At 47.2% G+C, this 18,648-nt stretch overlaps 1 protein-coding gene across 4 annotated transcripts in view; it reads right to left on the bottom strand.

Moving 5' to 3' along the window:
* Positions 1-16,192: 16,192 nt before the first annotated feature.
* Positions 16,193-18,648, bottom strand: part of DOCK2 (dedicator of cytokinesis 2) — a 433,369-nt gene continuing 430,913 nt past the window's right edge. For 2 of the 4 annotated variants that reach the window (XM_017960117.3, XM_021940248.2), the window contains 2 exons: positions 17,605-17,747; positions 16,193-16,779 (listed from right to left, as the gene is read on the bottom strand). In XM_017960117.3, coding sequence (XP_017815606.1) covers positions 16,717-16,779; positions 17,605-17,747 — 206 coding nt within the window. In that variant the 3' untranslated portion in view covers positions 16,193-16,716. The remainder of the gene's footprint in view (positions 16,780-17,604; positions 17,748-18,648) is intronic. The other 2 variants (XM_021940247.2, XM_021940249.2) reach the window with 2 other exon arrangements.

Here is an 18,648-nt window from a genome sequence, read left to right as displayed (position 1 = left end):
ATTGAAACAAAATTGGAAAAGAAGAGATTTTCTGATCATGAGAGTGGTAGGCAGAGTAATGAGCCCCTCCCTCTCCAAAGGCTTCAGTCCAAATCCCCATAATCTGCCAATAGGTCATCTTCCAAGGTAAAAGACACTTTGCAGAAGTGATTAAATCCATGACCAGTTGGAGAGGTTATTCTGCATTATCCAGGTGGGCCCAATGTCGTCATAACTCTCCTTATTAGAGGGAAACAGAGGGAGATTTAATGACAGACAATGAGGTGTGAGAGTGAAAGATGACTGGAGTGATGTGGCCACAAGCCAAGGAAAGCTGAATGCCTTGCAGCCTTTAGGAGTCAGAAGAGCCAAGGAAACAGATTCTTCCCAGAACCTTCAGAAACAGCAAGCCCTGCCAACACCTGGAGTTGTACCTCATCTTATTTTAAACTTCTGAACTCAAGAACAGTAAGAGAACACATCTGTCTTGTTTTAAGCCGCTAATTTAGTGGTAATTTGTTACAGCAGCCATAAATAACTAACACAATGGGATTCAATATTGTGTGTGGCTGTGATTCCATGCACTGAAGGTCCCCTCCCATACCACCAGTGGCCTTCATCCTATACCTAGAGAAGGTGTCTGCTCCATAAAGAGCTCCTCCTCCCTCCCGTCTTCCCCTTCCCTCTCCACGCTCTGGGTGAAGAATGCTGGCTGGAGGAAGTGTCTCTAGGCTGGGCACCATCATTTTGTCCTCATCTCACTCATGAAGGCTTTGGTGGGCTTGGGCTGTGGTGCCCGCCTGGGTTTCAGTTTCTTTGTCTAGCAAATGGGAGGCAGAGCTGGGTGGTTTTGAAGGACCTCAGGCCCCGCCTTTGGGGCTTATTAAAACACACTCTCCTGGACCCAGGCCTCCAAGATTCTGATTTGTAAGGACCAGGTGAGGCTTGACAGGGGCTCTGATGCACACCCAGCTTAGAAACCAAGTGATATAGGCATCCAGGCTCTGTCCCCAAAGTTATCCCTTGGAAACATGCCACTTGACTGCCTTTTCCTCAAAGCCTGCAGCGGGAAGTCCCTGTTCCACCACTTCCGAGCTCTGTGACTTGGGAGAAGTGTCTGTGCCTCTCTGTGCCTGTGTCCTCACCTGTAAATTGGGTAGAACGATAGTCTGTACTTCAGAGGGTGGTTGTGAGCTTTCAGAAGGTGTTAAGTGTAGGTTGCTAAGAACAGTGTCTGGCACACACTAGGTGCTCATACGTGCTGCTTGTCAATGTGCCAGTTTCTCAGCATGGCAGTCCAGACCCTTATGCACTAAGCCCCAGCTGGACCTCTCCTATCAGTTTCCCATCCACCCTCTGCACCCCCTGGATTGTGGCCACGAGAACGTCTTCCTGATGCTCCGGTGCCTGCCTGGCCCCTTGCAGGACATCCTTTGTCAGGAGTGCCCTGCCCCCTCCGCTTCCTGGAGGACTCTCGCTTATCTTCAATGCCTGCTGAAACGCCACTTCCCCGAAAGCCTTCCTCCTGGTTTCCAGGCCACTCTCCATGTTTCCTCCTTACTCTGAACACCCTTCAGGCCTAGAATGGGTTTCATTTTGCTGCTATCATCAGTTTATTGCCTGACTTCACAACTAGATCTGGAGTAACCCTGAGGGCAGAGACAGTATTTTCTCCCAGACTTTGGACAATGCTAGGAGCAAATTACGTTCTTAGTGCATTTGTGAGGGAGGGAAACAGGGCTGTGTGCTGTTCTCTTCACTTTGCGTTGTCCTGTGGAAATCAGGACCACAGTGGTGGCGATCTCATGGGTCTCTATTCACTGGACATGGGAAGCCATCTCTGCGAACCACAGTCAGCTGCGCTGCCCCGTGTCCAGCTGGGTGGATTTTCATGTGACCAGCCCTGTAGGCAGTTCCCAAGAACATGGGAATCACACCTATTCACTTGTCAGTGTGCTCAAAGTTGAACGCCAAGCAGGGACAATTCACAGAAGCTGACTGATTTTCCAAACGTTCTTTGGTTTGTACTTTTGTAATTACTGTTAGATTTTCTACACATTTAACACCAAATACGTTTCCTATTTTTAATTTTAAACTTTGAAAGATCAAAATGAATTTTGGGGGTCTGTCATAGGGGCATACATTTCATAAAATCTACTTACCTTTTCCCAATTTCATAAACAGTCATAAAATAACTGTGTATGCAACTCTCAAGGATTTTCTTACTAGAAACATAAAGAGTGCAATCAAAGAAAAACAATATGGTTCATTGTGCTAGTCATAAGAGTTTGAGTTATTAACCCTTACTATTATATGGGTTAATTATTATAAACTTCTAAGCGTATGATATTTGATAAACCATGATTAAAGTCTTCCAGAATAGTGCCAGTTCTGTGTATTTGGTGGGTTTCAACTCTTGCCTTTCCTGTGCTCTGTCCTGACTCTCAGTGAACAGAAGCCCACACTAAACTCCCTGCCTCACGCCCTCAAAGGGGACAGTTTCCTTTACTGCCAATCCCTCTATTCTTCACCTAACCTGCAACTCTGCCTTCTAAAATCTACCTCTGGCAAGAATCCTCTGGAGAGAAAATTCGGCTTTGGAACTGGTTTCTTCCTCTGCTATCAACCCTCGTTAACCCATTTTGAAACTTCCTCATCTCATCCCACCAAAGCATTGGAGCTTCTCAACTTGCTATTCGTGGTACCGCACAATAGCGTGTTCCCCATGTTAGGGGCATGTGCATTCTAGAGACCAAACTAGTGGAGGCTGTGTATGAATAGCTCTGACGCGTCAGATTCTGAGCAGGAGGTTTGCCATTCTCGAGCCCTAAATCTCAGGATGATTTAGAGGTGCAAGGATGGGGAACCCTCCATGGACTCTTTCTGGATTATCTTTCCTTTGGGAAAGGGAAAATGACAATTATTCTGGACCCAGTGGCCTTGGCAGTACTCCACTTTGCATTGGCCAATAAATGCTTTCAGAAAAAAAAAAGCGTTTTAATTCCTTCCATTAGTAAACATTGTTTCCTTAACCAAAGGAAAAGAAGTGGAACCAATGGTAATCTGGAGCCCCTTTCTACCGGGTGGGTTTTAGGAATGAATTAGCCAATGATCATTAAGCTCTCACTTGTGCTTCAAGTGTGAGGAAAGAGATTGCCTTGGCTGTTGTGGTATCTCTAGTGTCTAATACAGCAGCAGACAATGACAGGTACTCACTGAATGTCTGTCAGTGTTGGAGTGGCAAGGCCTGGAGTCGTGGACCTGGGGGACACCGTGGGGAGGTAGCATGCACTGTGATAGTCTGGGACCTCTGAACAGGACACATTCGTCCTCTTTGCTCAGTGCCTGAGATATAATATATCCCTTTGATGTTCTCTGGAAAATGCCTTGGCTGGGACTCAGTGCAGACAGGTCTAGAGCTGAGGTCTGTGTGTGTCTATGTGGGTGTCATTGATCATGCAGCTGCCACCAGCCGTATGCACCCTGAAGGAGACTTCCGTATCCCAAACACACGCCTCCTCAGGGTGACGGTGGGAGACTTGGGAGGGCAGGGACTGGTGCCACTTCCAGGGCTGTCCACTATAACCATTACTAGAGAGCCCCTTATTATTAAGAGAGCTCTATGTGATCAGTCTATGGGGCTGACTCAGGGGGAATTGGCAGACACCATTATCCCACATCCTTAGTTCCTCTGGCTGGCTTAATGCCCATCTGTCATTGTCCTTTGTCGCATATGAGGAAATTGGGCTTAGAGAGGTCACATTCTTTTTAAAGGTCACAGTTCTCTGATTACATCTCTGCAGGAACTGGAGATTCTTCTGGAATGAATATGTCCTCATCAATGTCTGCAGGGATTTCTGGGTGCTTCCTAGGTAAAAGGCCATCTTCAAATTGGGGACTGTGTCCCTCTGCACGTCAGTGGGAATTTGCCCTCACTCTGCAGAAAACAAATCACAAACGATCAAGCAAACAAAAAGTGGCAGTGGGGATGGTCTACCCAGCCTCTTAGACCTCAGCCAATGCTCTGAATATTGGCTGGTCTGAGCCTGGAGGGGTCATGCCTGGCTGGGATGATTCAATGCGTTCCAGTGAGAAGGGGTTGAAGCTACTTTACTTGGGTCTTCGTGGTGCACTTCCTAGGGCTAGTGAGTCATTTGGGTGAGAAGGCTGGACCACTCCCCTGTGGTGCTGCTGCACAGCCAGGCCGACCAGCTGCATTCCCTGAGTTTCTTACTGAACCTGATTTGAGCAAAAGATAGATCTGGCTTCCCAAGTGATGCCAGAGGGGCTGGAGGATGCAGCCTGGAAGTGCAGGGAGTTAGTTAATTCTCCCTTTGGCTGTAAGAAATAGGAGATAGAATACTCTATATATCCTTTCCAGGGATGTCAAGAGTAGACAAGCAGGCACCTCTGTGACCAATAAGCTGGCTCTTTGCAGCTTGTCATGAAGCAGTGTCCAGCACCGTAATGCTTTGCTTTCAATTGCTCCACACCTTTCCCTGCCTCAGTTCCATTTCCCTCCTGGTGCCCGGACCTGCACTCCCAAGTAAGCCATCAGCTTCTAATCTTTGGGTTGTGTTTTCATGGCCAATACTTTTAGATTTTTTTTTTTTTTTTTTTAGGCAGAGCCTTGCTCTTGTCACCCAGGTTGGAGTGCAATGACACAATCTCAGCTCACTGCAACCTCTGACTCCTGGGTTCCAGCAATTCTCCTGCCTCAGCCTTCTGAGTAGCTGAGATTACAGGTGCCCACCACCACTCCCGGCTAATTTTTTTTTTTTTTTGTATTTTTAGTAGAAATGGGGTTTCACCATGTTGGCCAGGCTGGTCTCGAACTCCTGACCTCAAGTGATTCACCCACCTCGGCCCCCCAAAGTGCTGGGATTACAGGCACAAGGACAGTAGAATTTTTGTTTGTTTGAGATGGAGTCTTGCTCTGTTACCAGGCTGGAATGCAGTGGCACAATCTCGGCTCACTGCAACCTCCCCCTCCCGGGTTCAAGCGATTCTCCTGCCTCAGCCTCCCAAGTAACTGGGACTACAGGTGCCCACCACCACACCTGACTACTTTTTGTATTTTTAGTAGAGATGGGGTTTCACCATGTTAGCCAGGATGGTCTCGATCTCCTGAACTCATGATCCGCCCGCCTTGGCCTCCCAAAGTGCTGGGATTACAGGTGTGAGCCACTGTGCCCGGCAGGGCTGTAGAATTTTAATGTGCATTTGAATCAGTTGGGAGTATGGTTCAAATACAGAGTAGGATTCAGCAGGTCTAGGGTGAAGCCTGAGATTCTGTATTCCTAACAAGCCCCTAGGGGAGGCCCATAGTGCTCTTCTGCAGACCACTCTTCGAGTAACAGATTCTAGGAGACTCAGGGTGTCATCAAATTGGGAACGGAAGAGAATTTAGAAAACAGGCTCTCAGGATGGGATTTTGGAGTTGCATTGCTCAAGTGTCCCAAGACAATAGAACTCCCCACTGCTAATAGTAAGTGGGATGGAAATTGCTCCTTGCACACAGTGACATCATCATTCCTTATGCTTTTACCTGCAAAATGCACTGGGTGATGAAATAGCTGAGGTGCCTTACAGGATAATAACAATTACAAAACCTGTGGAGTAGTTTTGATTGTCCTGGAGGTCTTTCAAATAGAAACTGTGAGGCTAGGACAGCCGAAGGCACGCTCCCAATATCAAAGGGCCTCTCTGTTTGTTTCCTGTTGCTGTATTGTGCACAACAAATGATCAACCACTTCATGGCTCAAAACAACACAAATTCATTACCTTAAGTCTGCAGACCAGAAGTCTGACACAGATCCCACTTGGTTAAAAAGGAAGTGTTAGCAGAGCTATGTTCCTTTCTAGAGCTGAATCTGTTTCCTTGCTTTTCCCAGCCTCTAGAGCTTCCTGCACCGTTGGATTCATGACCTCTTCTTCCATCTTCAAAGCCAGTAGCAGGCAGTGACTTCCTCTCACATGGCATCCTCTGACTCTCCTTTGCTGCCTCCTCTTTCCACTTTTAAAGACCCTTGTCTTTATGTTGGACCAATCTGGATAATCCTGCGTAATCTCCACGATCTTAAACTCAGCTGATCAGCAAACCTTAATTCCATCTGCAACCTTAATTCTCCTTTGTCAGGTAACCTAACATATTCACAGGCTCCAGGGGTTAGGATACAGACATCACTGAGGGGTTATTATGGTGCCCATCACAGCTGGTTTTAGAGACCTCATCACATGCAGTTGCAGAGCAGACTGCTGAAATTGGGTTAGAGACTGGTTAAAAGGGTGAAAGACTTGCAAAGACATGAATGCAAAGCCTCAACAGCCTCCTGTAGTAAAGTCAGGGCCCTCACAGGAAAACTGCAGCCAAAGATCTGATGTAGAAACCTTCAGGCCTGTGAGCCTGAACATTTTGAATCCCCCAAACATCCTGCCTGGTGGAAGCAGGCCCTTCTCTCTTATCAGAAGGGAATGGTCTCCCCTTTCTTGGAGCTCTTGCTTGAAACACATGCCCTGCAAGTGGATGCTTGTTCCTCTGGAGAATTGGCTCCACCGCCCCTTACTGCCTCCACCCAGCAACCAGAATCAGGTCTGAGAGGGGAGCACAGCCTGGGAGGCAAGCTGTGTCTCCTGTCTTGGGGATATATAGCTTACATGGAATTGCAGGATCTGTCTGGTGGTACTGGGAACAGGCATGGGAGTGGATCTGAGGGTGCTAAGGCTTAGGAAGTTTTCAGAAATAGGATCAGATAGAGAATTCATTAGCATGGGGCACTTGTTCCTGGTTTAGGATTCAATGTTAGGGCAGACGCCCAGTGCTGGTTTTGATAGTTTTCTGAGATAGTTCCTTGAAGCTCGGACAGAGGGTGGCCTATATTGAATGGAGTAGACACACCAGAACTTGGTTTATTCAACACTGTTAGTTCAGAAGGGATCAGACAGCTCAGGGAAGTGGGTATTTCAGAAGAAATTTATTATGTCTGACCTGAGATTATGTTCCCTGGAAAAGCCTAAAGGGTATATATAATTTAGGACAAAAAGTGAAGGGTACCTGCATTATGGGTTGAATTGTGTACCCGAGAATATATGTTGAAGTCCTAACTCTGGGTAACCTGGGAATGTGATGTTACTTGGAAATAGGGTCTTTGCAGGGGTAATCAAGTTAAAATGAGGCTATCCTGAATTAGGGTGGTCCCTAAATCCAATGACTGGTGTCCCTATAAGAACAGGAAGAATTGGAAACAGAGACACGAGACACAGGCACACATGGAGAGAAGGTGGCCAAGTGAAGTTAGATACAGAAACTGGAGTGATGCTGCTGCAAGCCAAGGAACACCAGGCATCGCTGGCTGCCAGAAGCCAGGAGGAGGCAAGGGAAGATTCTTCCCTGGAGCCTTCAGAGGGAGCACGGCCCTGCTGACACCTGGATTTCAGACTTCCAGCCTCTGGAACTGTGAAGGGACACATTTCTGTTGTTTAAAACACCTGAAGCTTTTTGTTTGTTTGGGTTTTTGTTTATTATTTGCTAAGGCAGCCACAGGAAGCAAATAGAAACACCAAGCATGGGAGTGGCCGTCCTCTCTAGGTCAGTGTTAATGGCAGGAGATGCGGGCATGGAACTGGGCTCCCTCATGTCAGTGGGGATGATGGACTTCTAGTTTAGGAAAGGCAGGTACCTACACCCAACTTTCAGGTCCTAGGTAGAGGTAATTATCATGAGGAGCAACAGGGCAAGAGAGAGAATCAGGGTGCCTTAACCCACAGGGATCTATGACACTGACCACTGTAGGTTATGGTATCCCAGAGGCCAAATAGATGAACAGCTATGTAGATTGTTGTTTTGTTTACATAATCAGAACATCAGCCATGGTTATGGGAAATTGTGACCCCTCACTCAGCTTTCAGATCTACACCAAGGCCCATTGACTGAAGGGGAGGCTGATTCTTTAAGACAAAACCCTGCAATGTACTCACAAGTATCTTCGGGAAATAGTTCTCTAAATTTTCCCAAAGGGACTTATGGCTATTTCCAGGATAACTGTGAACCAGGGAAAAGGAAATATCTGGATCCCTCAAAGATGAGTAGATATGAGATCTGAATTAACACCAGTATCAGGGAATGTAAAACTCTGTGATGGTCCTCTGGTTGGAGTGTGGACCATTGGAGACCGAGTGATAGGGGTCTTGGCCTGATTCCTGGATGCAGAACATACTCACATTTGCGTCTGTTTATTGACTTGGGCAGTTAGACCCATTACAGTAGGAAAGTCTGAGTGGAAGCCCCAGAAACTACCTGTTTTGTCAAGATCAGACGGAAGAATTGCAGAGATAAACACAGCTGTTGAAGACTTGAAGAATGTATGGGCAGTGGCCCCTATAATATTCCCATTCAATTCACCTGTCTGTCCTCTAAATATGAATCGAATCTTGGCAGGTGATAGTGGACTACCATTAATATCACTAGATGCTCTGTGGGCTTTGGTATCTTTACAGGAACTGGTCTGTACAGCCTCTGCTCCTTTGGATGTGGTTATTTGTTTCATGAATGCTTTCTTCTTAGCATCCATATGAAAGGAACATGAAAAGGCAGGTTGCTTTGCTATGGCAGGACAACAGGATATCTATACTGTGTAGTCTCGGTACTATGTCAACTCTCCTTTTTTCTGTCCTAAGATAATCCATAGGGACCGTGCTTATAGTGATATTCCCAGAAACATCACACTGTTCCTCTGCACGCATAACATCATGTTCACTGGCTTGGTGATGAGGGAATGTCAGGCACCCTAGATTCCCCACCAAGACACATACATGCTACAAGGGTGGGTTGATAAACCTGAGTGATTTAGGGGCCTGATATATGTCACCAATATGACTGTTACCAATTTTGGGGCTCCAGTTGTCAGGGCATGCTGGGACATCACCTTTAATATAAAATCAAGCTGTTGCATCTTACTTTTTTTTTTTTTTTTTTTTTTTGAGATGGAGTCTCGCTCTGTTGCCCAGGCTGGAGTGCAGTGGCATGATCTCAGCTCACCACAACCTCTGCCTCCTGGGTTCAAGTGATCCTCCCAACACAGCCTCCTAACTGGCACTACAGGTGTGCAACCATCACACCTGGCTAATTTTTGTATTTTTTAGTAGAGGTGGGATTTCACCATATTGGTCAGGCTGATCTCGAACTACTGACCTCAAGTGATCCACCTACCTCGGCCTCCCAAAGTACTGGGATTACAGGCATGAGCCACCGCACCCAGGCTGCATCTTACATTTTCTTTTACTAAAAAAGAAATAGAAGCTGAAAAGTCTTTTTGGATCTTGGACAAAGAAACTGTGGACTACTGTTTCCAATTTGTTATCAGGTGACTCTGGAGTATGCCAATTTGAGTGAACCTAAAGACAAATGCTCTGCAGCAGGTCTAGGCTGTGGTTCTAGCTGCTCTGCCTCTGAGGCCATATCTGATTACCCCAGAGATACTGATGGCAGATGTGGATGCTGAATGGAGATGCTAACAAGACCCTATAGGATAATGACAGCACATACCTCTCAGAATCTAAATCAAATTTATGTTCTCCTTGACTCTCTGTCTGAAAAATAGCTCTCGGAGTGCTACTGGGTCCCCTCAGAGGTTGAGCTCCTCACTATGTGACACCAAGGGACCATGCGACCTGAGATGTCCACCATGGTCGTCATGGTTGTCTCCACATCATAAGGCAGAGCGTGGCAGACATCCATCATAGATGGAAGTGGTATCTTTGACATTGGGCTCAAGCAAGTCTTGAAGGCATGAGTAAATGATAAAAACTGATGGCGCAGAATTCCATGGTACCTACTTTTGCTTCATTCATGCCTGTCCTTCAACCCATACTTTTGGACTTATGGAGGGATTCTACATGGCCAACTTATGGAGAAGGCATACTGTGTTAATGCTAGCTGGAAATGGACTGCAGCTGTGTTGCAGCCCAATGTTAGAGCTATGAGCAGTACACTTGGCTGTCTTCCTTAAAAAGAGGGGAACATGAACTGAGATAGATATTTATACTCCTGGGCAATAAAGAATGGCTTTGTTGATTGATCAGAGGACTGAAAGGAATAATACTGGAATATTGATTACTGGGGGTCTGGGGAAGAAGTATGTTCATGATCCAATGGGAGTAGACTCAAAATGTGCAGATCTATATTTTACTGCTCACCAGAAAGACCACAGATCAGTCTTTCAACCATCAAGGAGTTGGATGACCAGTCCTATAGCTCAGTTTTGCTCATCTGCCATCCATCGAATGCACAATGGGCCTGCGAAGCAAGTGGTCATGGTGGCAGAGATGGAGGCTCTAACTAGGTTCCACAATATGGAGTTCCTCTCACCAAGTGTGATATAGCTATTTCTACTGCAAAGTGTCCACCTGCTAGTTGCAGAGACTGACACTGAGTCTATTACGTGCATCATTGCTTAGGGAAACATGGGTCACTTACACTGAGACCTCTCTACCCTGTAAAGAACAGCAATTCATGATGACCATGATCAAAACATCCTCTAGATGTGGGGTTGCCTTCTAAGGTCCATGATGTTTCTGTCAGTATTATCATCTAAGGGCTTACAGAAAAACCTTGTTCATTGAGTTGGGATTCCACAAACCTTCACTTGGAACAAGGGACCCATTCTTAGCAAGGAACTAAACATAATGGGCTCAAGGCCATGGGATTCACCAGCTTTACCATAAACCCCATCATTCAGAAGCAGCCAACCTGATGGAACAGAGCACAGCCTTTTAGAGGTTCAGCCAAGGTTCCAGTGGGGGACACTACCTCTCAGGGAGCCGTCCTCCAGTCTGTAGTAAATTCAGTGGACAGTGGGTGATGTATAATACTATGGGTGGTATGTAATACTATGTCCTTAAAATCTCCTAAAGCTGGGGGCCCAGTGTGAGAGTACAAAAGCCCTTCTCACTATCACACCAGTGACCCACTCATGGGATTGATGCCTCCTGTCCTTGGGTTTGTAAGATGTGAGTTCCCGGTCTGTATTTGTTTGCTAGGGCCACTGCAACAAATACCACAGACTGAGTGGCTTAAACAACAAAAGTGTATTGTCTCACAGTTCTAGAGATCAGAAGCCTGAAACTAAGGTGTTGGCAGGCCGGTTTTTTTTTTCCCCTAGGTACTGAGAGAGAGAATCTGTTTATGCCTTGCCCCTAGCTTTTGGTGGTTTGCTGGCAATCTGGTGTTCCTTGGCTTGCAGACGCATCCCTCCAATCTGTACCTTTAATCTTCATGTGGCGTGCTCCTTGTGTGCACATCTTTCTCTAAATTTCCTCTTTTTATGAGGACACCAGTCATGTTGAATTAATAGCCACCCTAATGACCTTGTTTTAACTTTATTACCTGTTTAAAGACACTATCTTCAAATAAGGTCACATCTTAAGGTATTGGGGGTTATTATTTCAACATGTAAATTTTGGAAGGACACAAATCAACCCATAACATGGTCACAAGGTAGGGACAGAGTGAAGCCCCCATTGAACTGGAATTGTGACTACCACTTGGCCACTTTGGCTTATCACGCTCATGGACCAGCAACTGACCCTGATTACATGAGGACTTTAGATGTTATGATTCAACAGGGGCAGAGAGGAGCATGTCTGGAACCAAGGGGATCACTGGGCCCTTTCTTAGTACACTTATGCCCACTGGTAATGGTCAATAGGTAATTACAACAACCACAAACCAAGAAGGGTGGAGCAATTAAAAACTTAGACCCTTTGGGGATAAGAGGTCTGAGCACTCCAGCAGGCAGGCAACCCAGTCCAGATGAAATGTGAGCTGTGGGTCAGAGACACTTAACTGGGTGGTGGAGGAAGGAAATGATGAGTATCTGTCATAGTCTTGGTCCAGCTACAGCAGCTATCGTGGCTTCTTTCACAAATCTTCTTGCTGTAGGTTGTGTGGGAGATCATAACTGAATGCCACCTTGAAATGGACTCTGTGACTGATTGGACTGGGACATCCCTTCTCGGGAAAGGCGAAAGCACATGAATTTGGACATCTCTTAATGGGAAAGAAAGCACATGGTCTTGGACATCCCTCCTAGGAAAGGAAAAAGCACATGAACTTGGACATCCCTCCTAGGAAAGGAATAAGCACATGGACTTGGACACCCTTCCTAGGAAAGGAATAAGCACATGGTCTTGGACATCCCTTCTAGGAAAGGAAAAAGCACACGGACTTGGACATCCCTCCTAGGAAAGGAAAAAGCACATGGACTTGGACATCCCCTCTTAGGAAAGGAGAAAGCATATGGATTTGTTCATCTTTTTGTAGGAAAGGAGAAAGTACATCTTACACACACACACACACACACACCCACACACACACACACAGAAGATTCATAGGAGCAGGAGATAACAGAAGGGGCATGTGAGGGTCTGAATGTCTCAGACAATCTCATATGCCTTCTTGGCTCCTTCAGAGGCCATGGTTTTCTGGGCCGCCAGCTGTCTGCTCTACCTCAGTAGCCACTGCAGCCAACTTGGGTCCACATGGTCCTCCCACCTGGGGTCCACCAGTTGCTTGTCCAGAAAGGCTTGGTCTTCCCTTTCCTTGCTGCAACAGAGCCCAGACTACTGTCTTAGTACCTGAGTTGCTGGTTTCTTATACAAATTCTGCCCTTGGATGGAGTGCCACTTTGTGGGGCACGGGATATAGCTTCCCAAATAGCTACTGAAAGGGCTAGATGATGCAATCCACAGGTAAAACCATGAAGGGTTTTACCACACCCAATAGGGGGAACTTACCACTAGAAACAGGAGACTGAGATAGTGGCAAGCTGGGCAAATACATTCCCTTTTCTTTCTCCTTTTTTTTTTAGACAGAGTCTCACCCTGTTGCCAGGCTGGAGTGCAGTGGCATGATCTCGGTTCACTGCAACCTCCACCTCCCAGGTTCAAGTGATTCTCCAGCCTCAGCCTCCAAAGTAGCTGGAACTACAGGTGCGTGCCACCACACCCAACTAATTTTTGAACTTTTAGTAGAGACAGTGTTTCACCATGTTGGCCAGGATGGTCTTGATCTCTTGACCTCATGATCCACCCGCGTTGGCCTCCCTAAGTGCTGGGATTACAGGCGTGAGCCACCACACCCAGCCTTCTTCCTCCTTTCTACAGACTCTCCTGGGGTCTGATTTCTCTATTATACCCTGCCCAAAGATATCCTGCTCAATGCTGCCTGACAAGTTGAGTCTCTGTGGCTTAGTGTGAACCAGACACAAGTAGAGTTAATACCTCAACTTCTATTGCTTCCAATCCCTTTTCCCTCTTTCCTTCACCCTAAGATTGTGCAGCCCCAAAAGAGCATGGCATTCAATCATTGCCTGAGGATCTGTTTCCTAGGGAACTGAAGCTATGGCAGGGAGGCAGAGGCACCCAGGATTCAGCCAGGAGAGGCAAACAGATGTGTTACAGTTTAGTATGTCTGGAAAGCAGAGCCCATCCTGATTTTGGATGCTGGAAAGGCCATTTGTTTCCCTCAATTTCTCTTCTACTTGCTGACATAAGCCTGAAAGCCTAGAAGAAAGAAGGAAGACTTCTACTCCATGCTTAGCAATAAAGGCTAAAAATATCCCTCCCTTAAGGAAAGGAAGGGAACTTAGTGCTCTAGATCAAACTCAAGTATGAATGGCAGATATCAACCCTGTCTTGAAGACAGAGAACAAGGGTCACTGGGTGCTTAAAGGTGAGAGAGTTCCACTGATGGGAGATTACCTGGACGAAGACCTGGATTCCAGATTGGGTCCTGCTGATCACAGCCATTGGAGAGATCACCTAACTATGTAAAATGAGAGCATTGGATGAAGTAGTCTCTAAGGGTCTCAGAAAACAACATAAAGAAAGGAAGACTTATAAAGAGATCCTTCCTCCCACCCCATCCAATGCTACCTCCTTCTGGAAATTCTGAGGCATACACCCTTCCTTGAGACTACTAGCTTGTTTTGGACAGAACTTGTATACAATGAGGGAACATCGGTGGTACCAGGAGGGCTATGCCAAATGCCTAACCCTACCTTCATTTTTCCAAGGTGCCACCATTGGCATTGTAGGCAAAGACTTACAAACAATCATGGACTGTGAAATAGAGTCTGACATTGAGCTGAGTTCCCAGGTAGAAAGTGAATGTGTGGATTAAGATCACGAGGCTTGATGTGGACAGAGATGGCTGTGTCTCTTACTAGTCAGGTGACAAGGCCACATCACAAACTCCTCAACCTTGGAACTGAGTTTCACATCAGTGTGGCTGGGACCCTAGTGTCTAGCTCATAGGATTGGTGTGAGGATTTAAGGAAATGACATACAGAGTAAGTGCCTGGTAAGTGGCAGCTGTATTATTATTGTTGTTTGTTATTGTTATTACTACTGGCATTGTTGTTCCTGCCATGTAATGGGAGCATCTAAAATTTTTCTGGCAAAGGATTAAGTGGGCTGTCAACCTGATGACAGTCTTAATTGAAATGAGATTTGACTTTCAACCCCTGTTTATGGGTTTAACTAAGTCTTGCTCCATTTATGTGGGAAAACAGGAAAGTGCCAACGGTCCCGTTCAGACTTAATAAGAAAACTCATAGATATTGATAATCTTCAGAAAATGGAACTCAGAAGTATTATTACCAGGGCCACACAGTATTAAGTGAGGAGATTGATCAGTTACAGAATTTTCAGAGGTTAAAGCTTACTTTCCCAGGACGATGTAGCAACAATCTCTGAGTATGGGTGTCTTTCAGTTCTCCTGAGTGAGGGTAACATCTACAGTTTCAAGGCACAGGATCATACCTGTTTTTCTGTAGTTGTGGGAAAAGGGAGAACCATTTTCTTTTCCTTGTTGAGATTTGCCCCCTCCTCCCTGGCCCCCACTGCCCACTGGTATTTGGAAAGGCTTACATGTCAAGGCTAAACACTAGGATTTTATCAGTTCATAATGAGAGAAAAAGCAGGCATGAGAAGGCCAAGCTTGTAACTGAGTCCAATCCTCTGGGTGCTGCCTACTCACCTTAGGCAACCCAAAGGTGTTTGGTGTAGCCCAAATCCCAACAATCATCAAAACAGGACTTTTTGGCCTATTGAGGAGACTAGAAGCTGAACTAGGCAACACATCTTCAAATGGGGCTTGCAGCAGGGACACAGAGGCCACCAGGGACAGGCTGGGGTGGATAAAGGCTACCAAGACTCAGGATATTCTGTGCACTAAGGCATCCCAGAGACAATGTAGGGTAGTGCCTAAGAGTCAGGCTCCCCACCCAGCTGTCTGGGTTTGGATCCCAGCCATTCGTTACTAAGTGTGTGGTCTTGGGTCACTTCACGCCTCTGTGCCTCCATTTCTTCATCTGGGTAATAATCGTATCTACCTCCTAGGGCTGCTATCAAGACTTAGGAAGTTAATTCTTATCATGTCTATAACACTGTCCCAGACACCATCAGGGCTCAAGAAATTTGAGCTACCATCATCATTCTTTCTCCTCTCTTACTCTACCCCAGGGACTCAGCCTGTAAATAAGCATCCACTCCAAGGTTTCCAGATGGCTCTACTTCTGAAATTTGCACTGTCATGCACTTACCCAGTATTAATTTCCTTCTCAAGTGGGTCCTCAGCCTCCTTCTGGAACCCTCCCCTGCACAGCTCCCTGCTCGCTGTCGGATCCAGAGGTGGGACTTTGCTCCCATCCTCTCTTGCTGCTGCCTGACAAAGCTACTCACCTCCTTTGGGCCTCATCTGAAAAACCTGAGAATTCCTCCAAGAAAAGCCACCACTTTGGAGCCAGTGACAAGATCCAAGAGCTCAACTATGAATCTGCTGGACCTCAGACCCCTCTTTTCCTAACTCTTTGGCATTAGGTTTGGTCTTTACTAGAGTGACCAGGCTTGGGTGGTCTTGCTATCTCTTTCTAAAGGTGGAGAAAGGAGATACGACACTCCACTATTCAGATCCATGAGGAAGACCAGGCCAACTTTTTTAACATGCTGGTAGCCCAGGGTTGGGCACCTAAGGAACCAGAGTCATGGAGATTCTTGAAGAATCTTCTCACAGATGAGGTGGGGAAACTTGGCATTGGGCAAGGGCATCACCAGGCTCCTTCACATCACTGCAGTCCCTGGGCCTTCCTTCCAGGGAGCTTCCTGCCCAGTCCTGGGCCCAGGAGAGTCAGCCAACAGAATCAGGCAACAAGGCTTACTCGAACCAAGAGAACATTTTTTATTGTCAGTAAGAAACAGCAACTCTTCAGAGATGATTGGCTAGAAAAGAAACTGGTTGGTTGTATTAAAAAATGTAAAGTACAAAACTGTTAATCTAAAATAAAATTAAAAAGAATATTTAAAAGGCTTTCTTTTCTGTTAAGTTCTGGGACTTCATAAATGAAACAAAAACAGTTTCTTACCCCTAAGAAACTGGGTTATGAAAGCTGTGCCTAGGATGTTGGGGAGAGCACACTGGGAGAAGGCATTCTTGCTGGTTCCTTGCGTTCAGGAATCTACATTGAGGCTTCCTCATCCACCATGATCACAGCCCCAGGGGATGCTGGGCTTGTTAGCACTCAAGCTCTGGGACCTGACTGGCTCCTCTGTCTCCTCTAAGTGAGGACAACTGATGGGGAGAGTCTCCCACTCTGTGAGGCTTTGGTGTTCCACCCATGGCTCTCCTCTTCCAGAAACTCCCCTCCCTGGCTCTCCCACGCAGCCCTAGTCAGCAGCAGCTCACAGGTCCGTGGACAGCGGGTCTGGAATCTGTTTGCCTTCTTCAGCCGATTTGCTGGCCAGCTTTTGAGAGAAGAGAATAAACAAGCACAAAACCAAGATGGGATGATCAGATTAAGCACCAAAATGGAGCTTCCCAGTCCTAATCACAAGGGCCCCAACACTGACCCCTGCCCAAAAACCAGTGAATGTGAGCTGCTATGACCTTGGCTTTGGCCAGAAAGGCAGTGGTAGACAGTAGAGTGAGCCCAGGCTCACTAGCCGTGTGGACTTGGGCACATCGCTTACCAAACCCTGTGAGCCTCCCATATAAAATCCTAAGAGTGGGAGCTCAAATGGCACCATGCTTGGGAAGTGCTTAGCACAGTGCCTGACTCATTGTGAGCTCACGGTACACTTGAGATATTTGTAGTAGCAGAGTCCCGATTACATATTACCTTGAGGATCAGATGTGTTATGGGACCTTCTTGATCTTGAGGAAAGGCCAACAAGTAACGATAGGAGATGGGACTTACAGAATCAGTGCTTGGAAACTAACGTTCAATTTGTAGGATTTTGTGATATAGGTTGAATAGGAAAGTGCTGCGGCACTAAGGGGCAGTTTAGGTGAGGGCAGGCCACTTACTGCTTCTGAGGTCCTGGGGCCCTGCACATGCCTAGCTGGGGTCAATCCTGGTCAGAGGAGCTGCCTGGGGCCCCAGAGGAGAACCGCCCTCTGGGCATTGCTGCACAGTGTCCCAGAACTCAGGCCTCCTGACTAGGCCTCCCTAGGAATGACAACGTATGCACACACATGCACACACGACCCCCCATTTTCTTTTCTCTGCATTGCTGTCTTCCCTTTTTCCTCCCAACGTCTTCCTTTCCTTCCACCCTCAGTGTCCTCACCATCGTCTTGAAGAACTGATTGACCTTCTTCCGTGTGAGTGTCTTCTTGTCACCATCTGAGAGTTGGAGGAAGGTCTGGCTGAGGCGGGGGGATGTGTTGGCCTCGTCCAACCCAGGGATGCCTGCCACTGAGAGTGTCAGGGCTGGAAGGAGAGTAGAGCTGGGGCATGAGTGGGTGGGTGGAGGAGGGGCAGTGCCTTGGGGGAGGTAGACAGGGGGAGGGCTGGGAGACAGAGCCAGCATCCAGGGATTACACATTGTATGCGCCAAGCAGGAGGCAGGAAGCCTATTTCCTGCCACGCCAGGGGGCGTTGAAGCTGTCCTCTTGCAGTGAAGCTTGCCCACCCTACAGACAAGGGTTCAGCCTCCTGGCTCCTGGTCAAAACCTTGCCCCAAAGCCCTGATATCCCCGGGAAACACAGAGCTTTCTGCCCCAAGGCAGGGGACAGTGTGAGCTTACTCTTCCTCCAGCTCCCAACACCAACACCCTGGATTTCTCTCCCCATTGCAGGAGACACTGGGAAGAGAGTCTCAGACCCACGTGTCACCTGGTGGAGGGGCCAGATGGCCTAGTGGTTACAGCCCCAGCCTGGAGTCACAGAGACATGAAAAATTAGTTACTCTCTGACTGCTGCTTTCGACACTGGCCAAATGGGAGAAAGAGCCCAGACCGCCTGGGTGTCATGAGACCTGCAGAGAAGATACCAGTGAAATGGCTTGAGCCAAATGTTGCAGGCGTGGGGTGGCAGGGCAGTGGGCAGGTGCCAGTGCCTGGTTCCAGGGAAGAGGCCCTGGGTCTGAACTCAGCCTCTGCCATTTGCTGGCTGGTGATAGGCAAGAGACTGATATTCTCGGTGCCCCAGTTTCCTCATCCATACAATGGGGTGGATGACATGAACTACTTCCTGGGTATGTGCAGTGGTGTAAATGAAATAATGAAGGAGTAGCAGTTGGCGCAGGGCCTGGCACCCCAAACATTCGGGAACCAGTAAGCGTCTTCACCATGATCGGCCTGCTGAGTTCCACAGGGCAGCACTGGCCCTG

This window comes from Papio anubis, chromosome 5 (assembly GCF_008728515.1).
Source record: "Papio anubis isolate 15944 chromosome 5, Panubis1.0, whole genome shotgun sequence".
Lineage (NCBI taxonomy): Eukaryota > Metazoa > Chordata > Mammalia > Primates > Cercopithecidae > Papio > Papio anubis.
This window is presented reverse-complemented; position numbering and strand designations above follow the sequence as displayed.